Source organism: Aegilops tauschii, chromosome 5, assembly GCF_002575655.3.
Source record: "Aegilops tauschii subsp. strangulata cultivar AL8/78 chromosome 5, Aet v6.0, whole genome shotgun sequence".
Classification (NCBI taxonomy): Eukaryota; Viridiplantae; Streptophyta; class Magnoliopsida; order Poales; family Poaceae; genus Aegilops; species Aegilops tauschii.
In genome coordinates, this window is record NC_053039.3 from 400569295 (window position 1) to 400585306 (window position 16012).

Sequence of the window (16012 nt, forward strand, 5' to 3'; positions counted from 1 at the left end):
TGGCTCGTTTTCTGACTTGGTATTTTCTCTTCTTTCTCTTTCCTTCTTGCACAAAGTACTTCCCTGGCTACTCTACCGCTGCCAGCCAGATCATCGAGGCCCGCCGCCAAGCACGAAGGCAGGGTGGCGTCGAGATTGCACCAAACGCGGGCCGTTCGCTGGAGGAGCAGCTCTTGGCGATCCAGGCCCGTCTCCAGCCGGCTCACCGACTGCTCCGCCGGCTTCAGCGTACCGGGGCGCAAGTATTGGCCGCCCTCTGGCCCGGCGAAGTGGTTCCTCGCACCCCCAGTCGGACTGCCGACTGGCTGGAGGTGGCAGTCGGCCGCTTCGAAGCCTGGAAGGCTTCGGCGGCTCGGTCCGGCGCCAGGCGGGCGCTGGAGTTCGTCAAGGCCTGGTATCTCGGCCTGAGTCTGGACCAGCTGGCTACCTGGCGGCAGCAAGCCGACACAGAGTTGGAGCCGGCGCGGCCGGCTATCATCCGGCGGGCTTCGGCGATCGCCGACTACACCGACTCCAGTATCTTTGCCCCTGAGGTAGATGACAACGGTGTCGCCCAGCCGGAGGAGTGGTTCGGGCTGAACCCGGCAGACGGTGAAGACTCGGCGGAGGAGATCGACTCCAGCGACGAGGGCGAAGAGGAGGAGGAGGGTGAAGACGTCGAGCCGGATGGTGGAGCGGCCGACCAGCCTCAGCCTGACCGCGCCTCCAGCACCACGTCACGCGCGGGTGCGTCGCCTGCCACCGGTGGTAACCAAGCCGAGACCCGGCAGCCAGCCACTCCTTCAGCCGGCGACGCCATCTCCACCGACCAGCCTGGCTCCCGCACCGCGCCTTAGTCTAGTTTGCTATCTTTTGTTTTCCTGTCTTGTCACTTTTGGAACAATATTCTGTTAAGTCTGCACAATTCCACCCACTGGGGGTGTATTCGAACTATGTCGATTGTCGGCCTGTTGGGGGCTTTTTATGTATATATGACTTATGCATGCGTTTGGCTTTTCCTCGTTCTTTGCTTTTCATCCTTCTGTTGTTTCCTTTGCCGCCCTCCCTTGGTTGCCGCCTCCCCAGTCAGACAGTTGCTCTGCAGTCTGTGGCTGGAGAAGTGCTTGGCCAATTGGGAGGGCAAGTACTCTAGCTTTGTTGGATTAGAGCTAAGTGTTTAGGAAGCCGGCCAGCCGGCTGTTCTGACAGCCGGCAAGCGTGGTTGGAGGCCGTCTTTTTGCTATATGAGTTCATTAGTCCTTAGCCGTTTTTCGTGTGGGCATCCTTTCTGCCTTGGCTCTTGCTAGTCGGACAGTCGGTTCTTCAAGCTGCGACTTTCAACAAGAGAGGACTCGGGAGCCGGCACACTACTTGTCTGACTTCAGGTAGAACTTTTAATATAGCTCAAGGCGGCCAGTCCCCGGGCCGACTAGTCGAACCCGGTGCCAGACAAGAAATCAAATGTAATAATACATTCATGGATATGGCACTCGTCATTCATAGATAAATGAAGGCAGTCCCCGAGTACTGTTCGGGGGGCTTGTTGGTTCGTACTTAATACGAAAGGGTAGCATGATACATACTGCTTTCAACTGTAAAATCTTCTCAGGAGGTTCGCGTTCCATGGTCGCTCCGACTCCTTGCCGGAGTCATCTCTCTTGCGTGCTCTTGGTTTTTGCGCGTCGATCAAGTAGTAGGAGTCGTTGCCTAGTGCCTTGCTGATGACGAAGGGGCCTTCCCAAGGGGCCGAGAGCTTGTGCTGGCCGGCTGTTCGCTGGATCAGCCGGAGCACAAGGTCGCCCTCTTGGAAGGATCTTGGCTTGACCTTGCGGTTGTGGTAGCGGCGCAGCCCTTGCTGGTAGATGGCGGACCGGCTGAGTGCTAACAGCCGGCCTTCTTCTAGTAGGTCGACGCCGTCTTCTCTTGCTTCCTTGGCCTCCGCCTCCGTGTACATGGTGACCCGAGGCGAGTCGAACTCGATGTCGGTTGGGATGACAGCTTCGGCACCATATACAAGGAAGAACGGAGTGAAGCCGGTTGACTTGTAGGGTGTAGTGCGCAGACTCCAGAGGACAGCCGGCAGCTCATCGAGCCAGCAGCCGGCCGATCGCTCCAGTGGTACAACCAGTCGGGGCTTGATGCCGGAGAGGATGAGTCCATTTGCTCGCTCGGCCTGGCCGTTTGACTATGGGTGGGCAACGGACGCTAAGTCCAGTCGGATGCCCTGCGTCGCGCAGAAACGTGCCAGTGCTCCTTTGGCAAAGTTTGTGCCGTTGTCGGTGATGATGCTGTGCGGTACGCCGTACCGAGTAGTGATGTCGGTGATGAATGTTACGGCAGTCGGCCCGTTCAGCTTCTTGATCGGCTTCGCTTCGATCCACTTGGTGAACTTGTCCACGGCGACAAGCAGGTGTGTCAAGCCGCCGCGGGCTGTCTTGAAAGGGCCCACCATGTCCAGTCCCCAGACGGCAAAGGGCCAGGTGAGGGGAATGGTCTTGAGTGCAGAAGCCGGCAGGTGTTGCTTGGAACTGATGACTTGGCACCCTCTGCAGCTCTTGACTATCTCTTTGGCATCTTCCAAGGCAGTCGGCCAAAAGAAACCATGGCGGAAAGCCTTGGCCACAAGTGATCTTGAGGCTGCGTGGTGGCCGCATTCGCCTTGGTGGATATCCTTGAGGATTGCCACTCCTTTTTCTGGCTCGACACAACGCTGGAAGACTCCAGTGACGCTGCGCTTCACAAGCTCTCTTTTGATTATTGCATATGCTCCGGCTCGTCGTTGCACTAGTCTTGCTGAGATCTCATCAGCCGGCAGCTCTCTGCTGACTAGGAATCTGAGGATGGGCTGGGCCCAAGATGGAGCTGTGACTTCTTCTTCTGTTAGTGTAGCCACCATGACTCCGGTGGGTGGGTTGGGTGGCGTGGAATTGGAGTCGGCCACCGCTTCTTGTGTTGCTGCAGTCCCCGGGCCGGCTGCTGCAGTCCCCGGGCCGGGTTCTGAAGTCCCCGGACCGGGTGCGACTACGACAGTCGGCGGGCCAGTTGTCGAAGTCCCCGTGCCGCCTGCGGGGTTCTTCCAGTCGGATCCGGCTGCATCTGGCACAGGCGGTACAAAGATAGAGTCCGACTCTGGAGACGGCTTGATGGACGGCTTGAGGAGGCGCTGTAGGGAGACGCCAGTCGGTATGGCTTGTCGGGTGGAGCCGATCCGTGCTAGGGAGTCTGCTTGGTCGTTGTCGGCCCTTGCCACGTGAAGGAACTCGCACCCTTCGAAGTACCCGCTGATCGGCTGGACGAGGAATCGATAGCTCGCCATGTTCGCGTCCTTGGCGTCCCAGTCGCCAGACGACTGCTGGACCACCAAGTCTGAGTCGCCGGAACACAGGATCCGGCGTATGCCGAGCTCTTTGGCTAGCCGGAGCCCATGCACGAGCACCTCGTACTCGGCCACGTTGTCGGAGGCAGCGAAGTGGATCTGCAGCGTGTATTTGAGCTTGTCGCCTTTGGGAGAGGTGAGGACGATGCCGGCTCCCAAGCCGGTGCGCATCTTGGACCCATCGAAGTGCATCCGCCAATGGGTAGAGTCGGGAGCCGGCGGTAGGTACTGGGTCTCGGCCCAGTCGACGAGGAAGTCGGCCAATGCTTGGGACTTGATGGCGGTGCGGGGTTGGTAGAAGATCGTGTATGGCGCCAGTGCAATGGCCCATTTAGCCACCCGGCCGGATGCATCCCGGCTGCCTATGATCTCGGCGAGCGGGGCGGTGCACACGACCGTGATGGGATGCTCTTGGAAGTAGGGCTTCAGCTTCTTGGCGGCGAAGTACACCCCATAGCACATCTTCTGGTAGTGCGGGTAGTTCTGTTTTGAGCTGGATAGTACTTCGCTTAGGTAATACACCGGCCTCTGGACTAGCTAGGCTCAGCCTTCTTCCGGGCGCTGGACCACAACAACTGTACTGACTACTCGGCTAGTCGCGGCAATGTAGAGGAGCATGGGCTCCTTCTCAGTCGGCACCACCAGGACAGGCGGAGTGGTCAGCATCTTCTTCAACTCATGGAAGGCTTGGTCGGCTTGGTCATTCCACTCGAAGTGAGTGGACTTCTTCATGAGTTAGTACAGGGGGAGAGCCTTCTCTCCTAGTCGGCTGATAAAGCGGTTTAGGGAGGCCAAGCACCCGGTGAACTTCTGCACATCTCGCAATTTGGTGGGAATCTCCATCCTCTCGATGGCCTTGATCTTTACAGGATTGCACTCGATGCCGCGTTCGGAGACCAGGAAGCCTAGCAGCTGGCCGGCTGGTACTCCGAACACGCACTTCTCGGGGTTGAGCTTGATTTGGAATCGGCACAAGTTGGCGAATGTTTCTTTCAGGTCTTCCAGCAGGGTGCCGCGCTTCTCTGTCTTCACCACAATGTCGTCTTCGTAGACGTGGGCATTTCTGCCGAGTTGCTTGAGGAGGCATTTCTGCATGCAACGCTGAAAAGTGGCACCGGCATTCCTCAGGCCAAATGTCATAGTCAGGTAGCAGAAAGCTTCGAATGGTGTGATGAAGGCAGTCTTCAGGCGGTCTGCTGGATCCAACTTGATCTGGTGGTACCCTGAGTAGGCATCCAAAAAACTCAACAGCTCGCATCCGGCTGTGGAGTCTATCACTTGGTCAATCCGTGGCAAAGCAAACGGATCCTTGGGGCAGGCCTTGTTCAGGCTGGTGTAGTCTATACACATACGCCACTTGTTATTCTTCTTCAATACCAGAACTGGGTTGGCAAGCCATTCTGGAAAAAACACTTCCATGATAAAGCCCGCGGCGAGGAGCCGGGCTATCTCTTCTCCTACGATTCTTCGCTTCTCTTCTGACAGTCGGCGGAGGGGCTGCTTGACCGGCTTCGCGTCGGCTCGGACATGTAATTTGTGCTCGGCGAAATCCTTCGGGACACCCGACATGTCCTTTGGGGACCATGCAAAAATGTCTCGATTCTCACGGAGGAAGTCGACGAGCTCGCCTTCCTATTTACTGTCCAAGTTTGCCCCAATGACGGCAAACCTCTGCGGATTCTCCGGGTCCAGAGGTATCTTCTTCGTCTCTTTGGCCGGCTGGAAAGAGCCCTGTGCATCACAATCTTTGGGGTTGGGGGACAGGGCCGGCTGCTTGCCGGCCATGGCCACAACCCGCTCCAGCATCTTCTTCTCTTTTGCCACTATGAGGGCCTCGCCCAGCCAGCTACTGGCCATGGCGCACTCGATGGACTTCTTGTATTCGCCGGCTACCGTGATGACCCCCTTCGAGCTCGGCATCTTCATCTTCAGGTAGGCGTAGTGGGGCACAGCCATGAACTTGGCCAGAGCAGGTCGGCCGAGCAAAGCATGGTAGGGACTCTCCAGATCCACTACTTCGAACCAGATCGCTTCTCGGCAAAAATGATCTTTGTCTCCGAAGAGAATATCCATCTTGATCTTGCCGATCGGGGAGCAAGACAAGCCGGGGATGATGCCATGGAACACGGTCCGGCTTGGCGCAAGCTGCTTTGCCTTGATATTCAGCTTCTCCATGGTATCGTGGTACAGTATATTGATACGGCTTCCGCCATCTATCAGGACGCGGGAGAATCGGGCAGCTCGCCTCTCCGTTGCGAGGGTGACATCCAAGACCAGTGCATAGGAGCCAGGGGATGGCATCACCTCTGGGTGGTCGGCCTGGCTCCAGCTGATTGGCTTCTATGACCAGTGCATGAACTCGGGGGTGCTAGAGGCGACTGCGTTGACCTCTTGATGCCGACGGCGCCGACTGCGCTTGTCTTCGGCTTGGCTGGTGAAGACGACGTAGGCGGCGTGCTCTTCAAGGAACTCATCTTGGATGGCTCCGACTGTCGGCCGAGCCGGCTGCTGGGGGGCTGGAGGCGGCGGGCCGGGAGGCGGAGGCGGCACCAGCCCTTCGCCCTTGGAGATTCGCGTGAGCCAGTGGCATTATCGGGTCGTGTGGTTGGACGGCTTCGCGCCGCTGTGGAACTTGCAGGGGGCATCGAGAGTCTGCTCGTAAGAGAAAGCCGGCTGCCAAGCCGGCCTGCCACCCTTCTTCTTGGGAGCGGGCCGCTCTTCGGGCTGCTCATCTTCAACTGTGGCCACCTGCCGACTGGTGGAAGGCGGCATGGGGGCCTTGCGCTTGTGATCGTTCTGGTAGGGGCGCCGATTGGAATCGCCAGCCAGCGTCTTTGGATCCGGAGCGATCACCTTCCCAGAGGCGTCCACTCGGAGCTCGGTCTTCATCGAGTAGTCGGCCGTGGCGTACTTGTCCGTGATGATCAGCAATTCGTCGAGGGTAGCCGGCTCGTCGCAGAGGAGTCGGTGCTTGAGGAGGGTGCCCTCTCGGCACCCGGCGGTGAAGTACTCGATGGCCTGGACCTCGTGCACCCCCTCGCATGAGTTGCGGAGCTCGGCCCACCGCGTGAGGTAATCGCGGGTCGACTCGTTGGGCCCTTGGACGCATAGGGAGAGCTGGCGAGGCTTGGGAGGTCGCTTGTACGTGCTGGTGAAGTTGCGGACGAAGACTTCCGTGAAGTCCAGCCAGCTGTTGATGCTGTAGGGCTTGAGGCTGTTGAGCCAGGTGCGCGCCGTGCCTTGCAGCATGAGGGGGACGTACTTCACGGCCACGCGCCGATTGCCGTTGGCTATGCTGACAGCAGTGGAGTAGTCGATGAGCCAATCTTCCGGCTTCACGGAGCCGTTGTACTTGGGTGTGTCTCTGGGGAGCGAGAACCCTTTGGGGAAGGGCTCGTCGCGGATGCGGGGGCCAAAGCATGGCGGGCCGACATCGTCTTCTTCTTCTAACGCCAGGGATCGAGCGAGGCGGTCGATCCGGTGGCGGGCGTCGTTCTCGCCGACTCCTTCTCGGCGGCCTAGTCGGTCACCAAGAGTCGGGTGCGTGACGGGCGGCGGGGTGAGGCGTCTGTCCCTTCGAGGCGGGGGAGGAGGCAGATTTCCTTGGCGCTCCACCGCTCGAGGGCGGCTTTCCGCGTCGCGCTCGATGGTGATACGAGTCCGGCTGCGGCTAGCAGCCGGCTCCTTGTCTTTCTTCTGGCGGGCACCGCTCGCAGTCGGCGATTGGGACGTCGCGGCGTGCTCCCGGCGCGGGGGATGACTATCGGCGCGGGCGCCGGCTTCGTGCCGTTCTGCAGCCGCGTCGATCAGCTGCTGGATCCGTCTTGTCATGTTGGGGAGCTCATCGGCTCCTAGCCCATTTAGCTCTTCAGCGGCCGCCTGAGCGGCTCGCAGATTCTTGAGCGGGGTGGCGTAGACGGGGCGATCTGCCCCCATCATGCTGACGATAGCCGCGCCGAGCTTCTGGACGAAGCCGGCTCGGCTCGGCCCGCTAGGCGGCGGCGTACCGAAGGCGGCGCGGTCGACTTCGCGCTGGTGGGCCTCGGTGAGGCGTCTTATGGAGGCTATCTTCTAGCCTTCCGCGACGAGGGCGAGGCGGCGTGCCTCCAGGGTCTCGGCGTCGGCGTCGGCCGGGATGGGGACGGAGAGGCCGTGCATCGCCGCTTGCAGGGCGTCGTGGGCGTTCTCGCCCGAGTTGGCGACGTGGCTGATGACCAACACTTCGGTGACAGCGCTGCTGCCGCTATCAGCTCGAGGGAGAGGATCGTCGAAGACCACCACGTCGGAGGGGTAGGCGTCGAGCGATGCCATGTCGGAGTCGACGAGCATCGGGTCGGTGGAGCCGACCGACTCCACATCTGCAGCAGGCTCGCAAGAGACGTGAAGCTGGTCGAGGAGGCTGATGAGGCGGCTCTCGGGGTAGTCCGTGCCCGCGTCGGACGCGGGCTCGTCGGAGATGCGAGTCTCGCCGAGCAGATCGGCAAGGCAGCTCGCCGCGCAGGCGTCGTCGACGCCTTGCAGCGCATCGAGGCAAACGCCATCGGGCGCAGCAGGCTGGCTGCGCTCGCGGGGGAGGAAGAGGATTCCCGTCCAGAACAGGTCTCCGGACGACGGTGCACCTGGCCCCATGGTGGGCGCCAAATGTCGGGTGGTAGGTGCGACATATGCCAACGGGTGGCTTATCATGGTGGGTGCCAGTAAGACGTCGCCGGTGCCTGAAAACGGGATGAGGCGAAGACATGCATGCCGGCAAATCTTACCCAGGTTCGGGGCTCTCCGAAGAGAAAACACCCCTAGTCCTGCTCTGCGGGGTCTCCGCATGATCACTAGATCGGAAAGAGTAGCTACAAATGCTCCTAGAGCTGTTGGGTTCAAGGGAGAAGAAGAGCAAGGCTAGCTCTCACTTCCCTCTCTCTATGGTGTGTGTGTAACTCTAAGAAGCCAACCCTTTGCATGGGTGCCCCGGGGGGTTTATATAGGCCCACCCCCCGGGGGTACAATTGTAATCCGGCTGGGCGCGGGTCCCAGCCGTCAGTGTCTGCGCTCGCCGGCTTCTCCGCCGGCCGTTGGGGCCTGCCGACTGGTGGGTCCCGCCGGCTGCCGGCCTCTTGGTCGACAGGCCGGCCCCACTGCCTAGGGTCTTGTCGGCGGCTGCTTACTGTAGCCTCGTCCCTGATGACGAGGGCTTCGTCGAGGTAAGCGTGGCTACAGTGTGCCGCCTCGAGGGCTCTCACTGTAGCCTTACCTCGTCTTGTCTCCTTAATGTGGCACATGCTTCGAGGGAGGGGGTAGCCGGCTTCTGGGGGCCGGCTACGCCCTTGGCCGACTAGGGGAGGCCGGGCCGCCTTCACCTCTCTCTCTGGCTAAAGGGGCCCGCCGCCCGTGGGCCGCACTGGCGTCTGTCGTGGATGACGTTGAGGCCAGCATGGCTATAGTGCCGAGCCGGACGGGAGATGGCTGACTCGTACGACTTCCTGTGGCCATGCTTGCCTCGGGCTTCGGGGGTAGTGGGCCGCACTGTGGCCACACCCCATCTTGTCACCGTTATGTGGGTGTAGTTTTGGTGGGTGCGGTCTTGGCCGGCTTCTTGGAGTCGGCGCTCTTCGTGGCCGGCTCTGGGGAGTCGGCGTTCTTCATGGCCGGCTCTGGGGAGTCGGCATCCTCTATGGCTGGCTTCCTGGAGTCGGCCATCCCGTGGTTATCTTGGGGGGAGGTTGCTGAGGCTGGGTCGTCTTCTGAGAGTCGGCTTCAGAGGTAGCCGGCCCGGGAAGGCGGCCCAATGCTTGAAATTCTTGAAGGCCCAAATGGCCTGATAATTTCTTGAAGAGCCAAGGGCAGTCGGTTAGGCTACCCGTGGCTATTTACTCCGACAAAGTCCATGCCTCTTTCATTTTATTAGTCCCATCTTCAAAATTTGGTTAACTTCATTTCTAAGCCCACTATAAATTCTCTCGTTGTGTATGCAACCGTCCTCCCTCCCATTGGTTGTCCATGATACTTAATTTCTCGCAAATTAATGCTAAATTGCATGAGGAATTAAGGCTACTCTCAACAAGGCACATTTGGTTGGTTGATTCTTTTAAGCGATCAGGGAAACTCTAACATAATCCATAAAACCCTGTCCCCTTACTTGTCCACAGACATATTCGGACGTTTCCGCGAACACCCCTTGATTGTACACCCACAAAATGGTACCTAAAAGCGTCCCTACATTCCCCTACTTGTCCGCCCGTCTTTTTTCAGTATCTCATTTTCATTAATTTGAAACAATCAACAACAATTTGGCGATACATATAGGGTGACAAACAATAGGAAGATAAAATATGCATGACAAACAATTCAATACCTCAATAGTTCAATCAAAGTTCATAATATAGATTCAACAAACCGGATGAATCAATGCACATCACTATTTTCATGACGCGTTGATGTTTTGACGCATCCGGCAAACCCACTCGAGGTCATCCGCATACATGGTGGCAATGTTAGTGTACATGACCTTGGACTCCTGGGCGAACCTTGCTAGTCTAACTTGCTCTCTCCCAAGTTCAACCCTCTTTGCCTCAATTCCTTCCTTATTTCATTTGTATCTCCAAAAAATACTTTGAACCATCCGTCCTTCTTTTCTTACTTGAGATCGTCTCTTTTGGCACTTCCACCACTTTTTTGGTGATTGTGTCCCCCCCCCCCTTGCCTGCTCGCATTTGGCTCGTCATCTCTTTCTTCCATGTCCTCTCATTCTCCCACTCCTCCCTTGATGGCACACAGGTTTTTGGTGGCAAACTCCCCCCAGCTCCCCCTCTCATGTGGATCAAACCTTGGGGCGAGGGTCACTCCGCTGTTGGCCCAATCTTTCATGACACAAACCTCCATCACAACAAGAACTAGTCGCGGTTTTACAAAGATGTTCGCAAATCCCACAGAAACAACACGCCAACCCCTCGATGTGAAGGAATAACATGGAAGAACTGTATAGGCTGAGCTTGTAACATCCCTCGCCTCGCATCGCAGGAAATCACACACCAATCGAGATTTTTGACAAGGTTTCTCTAAACTCGATAAAGGCCCGGCCGAAACACACATCGTGTCTAATTCATAATAACACAACCTAAACCCTTGACCTCCGTATCATCTCCACTAAATCGGGATATTTTTGGCACGTTGATATTCTTGACTTCCAATCCTTCGACACACGACAATGCCTCAATAGCAAAAACATATGTGTTAGTCGTGTCCGTATCATCCTCCCCCTCTTCAAGTGAAACCGTCCTCGGTTTTGAGTCGGTCTCTTCAGCAACATCTTTGTCCGGATCAACATGCGCCAAAAAAATGGGAATCAGCTTCGGCTTCCTTTGCTTCTTCTTGCTCCTTTTTCTTCCATAACCGTTCTTTCCTCCAAGTCTTGAAAAGCTTCTTTTCCATGGCCATGAGAACATATTTAACATCCCGTTTCACAGTGTATGTGTTGGCGAGATAGTTGTGCAAAGCATGGTTTTTCTTGTACCATGGCTCTCCCAACAGCATATAACATGAAAGCATCGATACCAAAATTATGTCGCACAGAACCTCACAGAAAATTTTGCCGACTGAGAAAGATACCGTAGTTTGGTGCGTGATGTCGAGCTTGTCATGGCACCTCCTCGGTGTGTATGGCCATTGATGTGGTGTCGCCAATAGCTGCATCTTCTCCACCATGTCGACGACGGCTACGTTGATCGAACTGTCATGGTCAATCGTCGTTGCACAAACTTTCTCTCCCACTTTACAGTAGGTATAAAAAAAATTCAGCAGCATATCCTTCCTCTTCCAGCAAAAAGTCACTGGATAGCCTCCAGTAGCTCTCTGGTGACGACACGCCGGCCGTTCCTTCTGAAGTGCCATGAGAAACGCCGGTCTCTGATACCAATTGATGAGGATCAGACCTTGGGGCGAGGGTCGGTCCGTTGTTGGCCCGAGCTTTCATGGCACAAACCTCCATCACAACAAGAACTAGTCGTGGGTTTACGAAGATGTTCGCAAATCCCACGGGAACAACACGCCAACCCCTTGATCTGAAGGAATAGCATGGACGAACCGTATAGGCTCAGCTTGTAATATCCCTCGCGCCGCATCACAAGAACTCACACGCCAATAGAGATTTTTGACAAGGTTTCTCTAAACTCGATAAAGGCCAACAGCCGAAACACACACGGTGTCTAATTCATAATAACATAACCTAAACCCTTGACCTCCATATAATCTCCACTAAATTGGAATATTTTTGGCACGTTAATATTCTTGACTTTTAATCCTTCAACACACGACAACGACTTAATAGCAAAAACATCTGTGTTAGTCGTGTCGTATCAACCTCCACTTGTTTCACTAAGAAGTAGCACCCTTAGTCGAGGTCAACGGTGAACTATGATGGCATACCTGATAGGGAGGCAAGGGCGCACTTGGAGGGTAGGTGAAATGGTTGGCTGGGGGTAGGGGCACGACCATGGCACAATGGCTTTGTGGGATGAGGGACCTTTTGCTTGCGCCGCAACATATGATGCTTAGGGTCTCTGCTTATTGCGATAGATTTTCACACCTGGATCTCTGGATTTGGGCCGGCGGTCAACACGGGCGACGACAACTCGGAAAGGGTGAATGGATATGTGAGTTTGAATTGATCCATTACGGCGATGTACAGTCATGGTGGGGTTACGGCGGTCGCCTTAGGGTGCCGCATCGTCTGAGGTGGATGGGGGCAGCAACGTCGATGTCTTGGAGTAGGGAGAAAGAGTGAAGGACGAGGTGTGGAGTGGGGGACGGGGACGCGGTCCCTGTGGTATATATATGTGGGTGGCGCCGAGCCGACGTGGAAGACAATCATGTCTATCCTTCTCCTCTCTTCCATTTGACCTCAGAGTAGGGGATATCGAACAAACCAGAAAATCCCGACCAAAATGAAAGAGTCCGTTGGATGACCATTTTGCTCCAGATAGTCCGATCCGTACATATGGGGGATAAGTAGAGCAGCTCGTTGGAGCCACCCTTAAGATCCACATAAATAGGTCAACTAGATCAAGCTTTTTAGTGAATTCCATGCTGCCACCAGAAATTCTGGAGATAGGCCTAATAAGATGAAGGGGAAGGATTGCTTGCTTTATTTGTTTAGTAGTAGTTGATAAGATAATAAATGGGCCTAACAAAATGAATGAGAGGGACAACTTGCTTCATTTATTTAGTTGATAAGATAATAAATGCACCACTTGCATAAAATATGTAAATATTACAACATATTAGACCGGGATAGGTAAATCTAAGGGTACACTTCGATAACCGATAGAACTCCGTTTGTTGGTGTAATCTTATAATCACTGAACCCAGCTTCAAAGAAGATTTTGCTCCACTCATGCTCCTCTCTCTCGATCCCATCAATGTACATCATAAAGACATCCATCAAAACCTGTGCCTCTTTGGAGAAGATTTGTTGTGCCCCCGGAGATCCAGAACCGACCACCGTTTCAATAATTATCACTTTTCCTCCGGCATCTCTCGATGGGATTGCTTCCTTGCACCGACGCAATATCTTGATGCAATCTTCGTCTTTCCAATCATGCAGAATCCACTGAAACATATAGATGATAAATCTCAGTAGTGAGTAATCATACATATGGTATGCGCCTGCTTGCTTATTGCTAGAATTTATACCTTAATAATTAGAACAAATGGTTTTCCATTCTCTTTTCTATATTGATGCCTGAGAAATTGGTTACTCGTTCTTGAACAAAAAATTTCCCCTAACTTAAGAGGACTATGTTAAAACGCTAGCTCAAAATTAGAAGAAGGCATGTTCAAAATGTGCAATCCTTGATCACCAAATTGTTTGACAAAACTGCTACCGCTACCCCCATGGCCCCATCGACCCGCCGTCAGAACCGCAATCCCCACTACCCGCGATCGGTGCGTCAACCTTCGGACTCGTCTCCCCCGGTGACTCCTTGGTTGTCAGTGGCCGGCATCCCTGTCATTGACTCACAACTCGCCCTAGATGAGGATCGTCCCTGTCTCCTTCTCAGAGCAATAATTCCTTAACCCACGGAAATCGATCGACTGAAACACGTGATTTTCTAGTTGCCTAGGAATAGCAATTGCGGAATAAAAATTCTGCTTAATTTGGTCTGAAATGGATTAATTTATTCTACTGATCGTTACGTATGTACCTTGAGTAGAATAGCATCCGCTGGTGGGATATACTCGAACATATCGCCGGCGACGAAGGTCACTGCTGCGTCGTTGGCAGGAGCGCCGGCGACGACGTCAGGGAGGTCCAGCACGGTGCACTTGATGTGCGGGAACGCTTTCGCGACCGCGGCTGCGGTGGTGCCATGGGAGCCACCGACATCGACCAGCGAGCTGCGCACCGCCTCGAACACCCCGCCGCACCGCGCCAGCAGGACATGCATGGCGACTCGGCTGTCTGCAGCCATGCCGTCTTTGAACAGGCCGCCGTCCTCCACGGTCGTGTCCCACAACGGGCAACCATGCGCGAGGTCGAACAGCGACGCGCGCTCGTCGGTGGCGAGCCACTCCGGCATTCTCAGGAGCGCGGACCAGGCGAACGGGTCAACGAGCACGGGCACCACCGGAGACAGCTGGTAGCTCGAGCTCTTGACGAGGAGCCGGGAGACACGGGTGAGCTTATACACGGCGTCATCATCACTGACGACGTCGCTGTGCTGGACGGAGAAGATACCTGAGGCGGTGAGCACGCGCATGATGCGCCGCAGGTTGGAGAGCTTCGTGGGGTGGATGCCGGTCTCGGATGCGAGGTCGGACAAGGTGGCGGCGCCGCCGCGGCGGTGGATGGCGTCGGCGACGCCAAGGTCTGTGGCGGCCTTGAGCGTCAGCGACTTGACGAAGGCGATGCAGTGGTGGTACAGCTCCGCCTGAGCTTCCAGGAACTCGTCGGTGCTCATGGTGAGCTCGTCTTCTTGGTTGGGCGTCGCCATGCTATGGTATGCCTCCGGTTTAGGCTTTTAGTTAGCTATAGGGCTCTTATAGATTGATGGATCAGGGATGCATGTGGAATTTGTTGTCAATTTTGGTAACACTAAGTTTTCCAAGTATGGATCCACATCACTACCTGCCGGGGGCACCCTTATCCCGGGAGTATGATAGACAAATTTTTGTGATATATTTATTGAATCTATACACTGTATAATAAAACAGAAAGTTTTTTTTTTTCCATGTATGATTGCAATTGTGGTGGACTTCTCAGTGCATGATTACATGTTGAGATGAGCTTTTTTTTGTACCCGCAAAAAAAAGAGTTTTTTTGTTAATGGTTGTATGAGCAGGTGGCATTCTTGCCTGGTAAGATAAATAAATTAATAGAGATCAACTATATACAGGATAATGAGTAGCTTCCTTGCATCCGGAATTCAGAATGAAGGCGTGGCTAGGAGAACGATCGTGTGCTTAGGATTAGTAGTGAATTAACTAATCTGGAAGAGAGTGAAAAACGAAGGAAGAACAGGAAGGTAAATTTATCCACCACTGCTAGCTACTCTGCTAGTATAGATAGAGTACCCTGCATGTCTTACGTGTGTTTCCCTGAATGATGGTTTGACAACACGCAAGGTCGGTTTTCTAGCATCGATCAAATAAGAAAAAGCCGGTCTAATGTAAGCTCACAGGAAGCTGAAATTGGCCTTCCCCGAGTATTTTTAATACTCCCTTCGTTCTAAAATAAGTATCACAATTTTGTATTAGCTCTAATACAAATTTGTACTAAGCTCATGACACTTATTTTAGGACGGAGGGAGTACTCAGTTAAAAATACTCACTTCTATTCGATTTTCGTTAGTGAAAAGATTTGGTTCAGGTTGGGTCATCTCCCACCACTAGTAGAAAACTTGACTTTGGTCACAGGGCAATATTCACATTAGTCCCGGTTCAATCACGAACCGGGACTAATGTGAGCATTGGTCCCGGTTCATGCGGCCAGGGGCCTGCCGGGCCTCATGGGGGCATTGGTCCCGGTTCGTCCGGACCCTTTGGTCCCGGTTGGTGGGACAAACCGGGACCAATGGGCCACGCTTCTGGCCCACCACCCTTTAGTCCCGGCTCATACCACAAACCGGGACTAAAGGGCTGGTCCTAGTTGCGGCCAGTGTTTAGTCCACCTCGCCAATCGAAGGGCGCTCACACCAGTTTATAAGCCCGTCCCTCTCTGCCTTGTTGAGCTCCTCTCAAAGTGAAAATAGATGCCCTTATACAGGAAATTTGACCTAAATTCACAGTAAATTTCTTTGAATTTCATAGAAATTTATTATGAATTTAGGTTGAATTTTCTTTATAGGCGCATCCATGTTCATTTTTTTATAGTAAATAAAAATAAATAAACCTTAATAAAATAAAAGAAAATAAACTATAGTAACTAAAATAAATAAACCTTAATAAATTAAATAAAAATAGCAGCAGTAAAATAAATAAAAATAGCAGCAGTAAAATAAATAAAAATAGCAGCAGTAAAATAAATAAAAATAAAATAATTAAAGTAAAATACATAAGTAATTAGAAATAAAATAAATAAGTTTTTTGTTGTAAGTAGAAACAAAACAAAACAAATAAAGCAAAAGAGAAAACAAAAAACAGAGAAAAAATTATGCCACCTACTGTGCC

At 54.0% G+C, this 16012-nt stretch overlaps 1 protein-coding gene across 1 annotated transcript; it reads right to left on the reverse strand.

Moving 5' to 3' along the window:
- Positions 1 to 12534: 12534 nt before the first annotated feature.
- On the reverse strand, positions 12535 to 14451 carry LOC109767445 (acetylserotonin O-methyltransferase 3). The gene is made up of 2 exons (XM_020326201.4): positions 13549 to 14451; positions 12535 to 12953 (listed from the first exon to the last, which is right to left on the reverse strand). Exons 1-2 carry the CDS (start codon positions 14335 to 14337, stop codon positions 12645 to 12647), a joined length of 1098 nt encoding a protein of 365 aa, XP_020181790.1. The 5' UTR covers positions 14338 to 14451; the 3' UTR covers positions 12535 to 12644.
- Positions 14452 to 16012: the final 1561 nt, after the last annotated feature.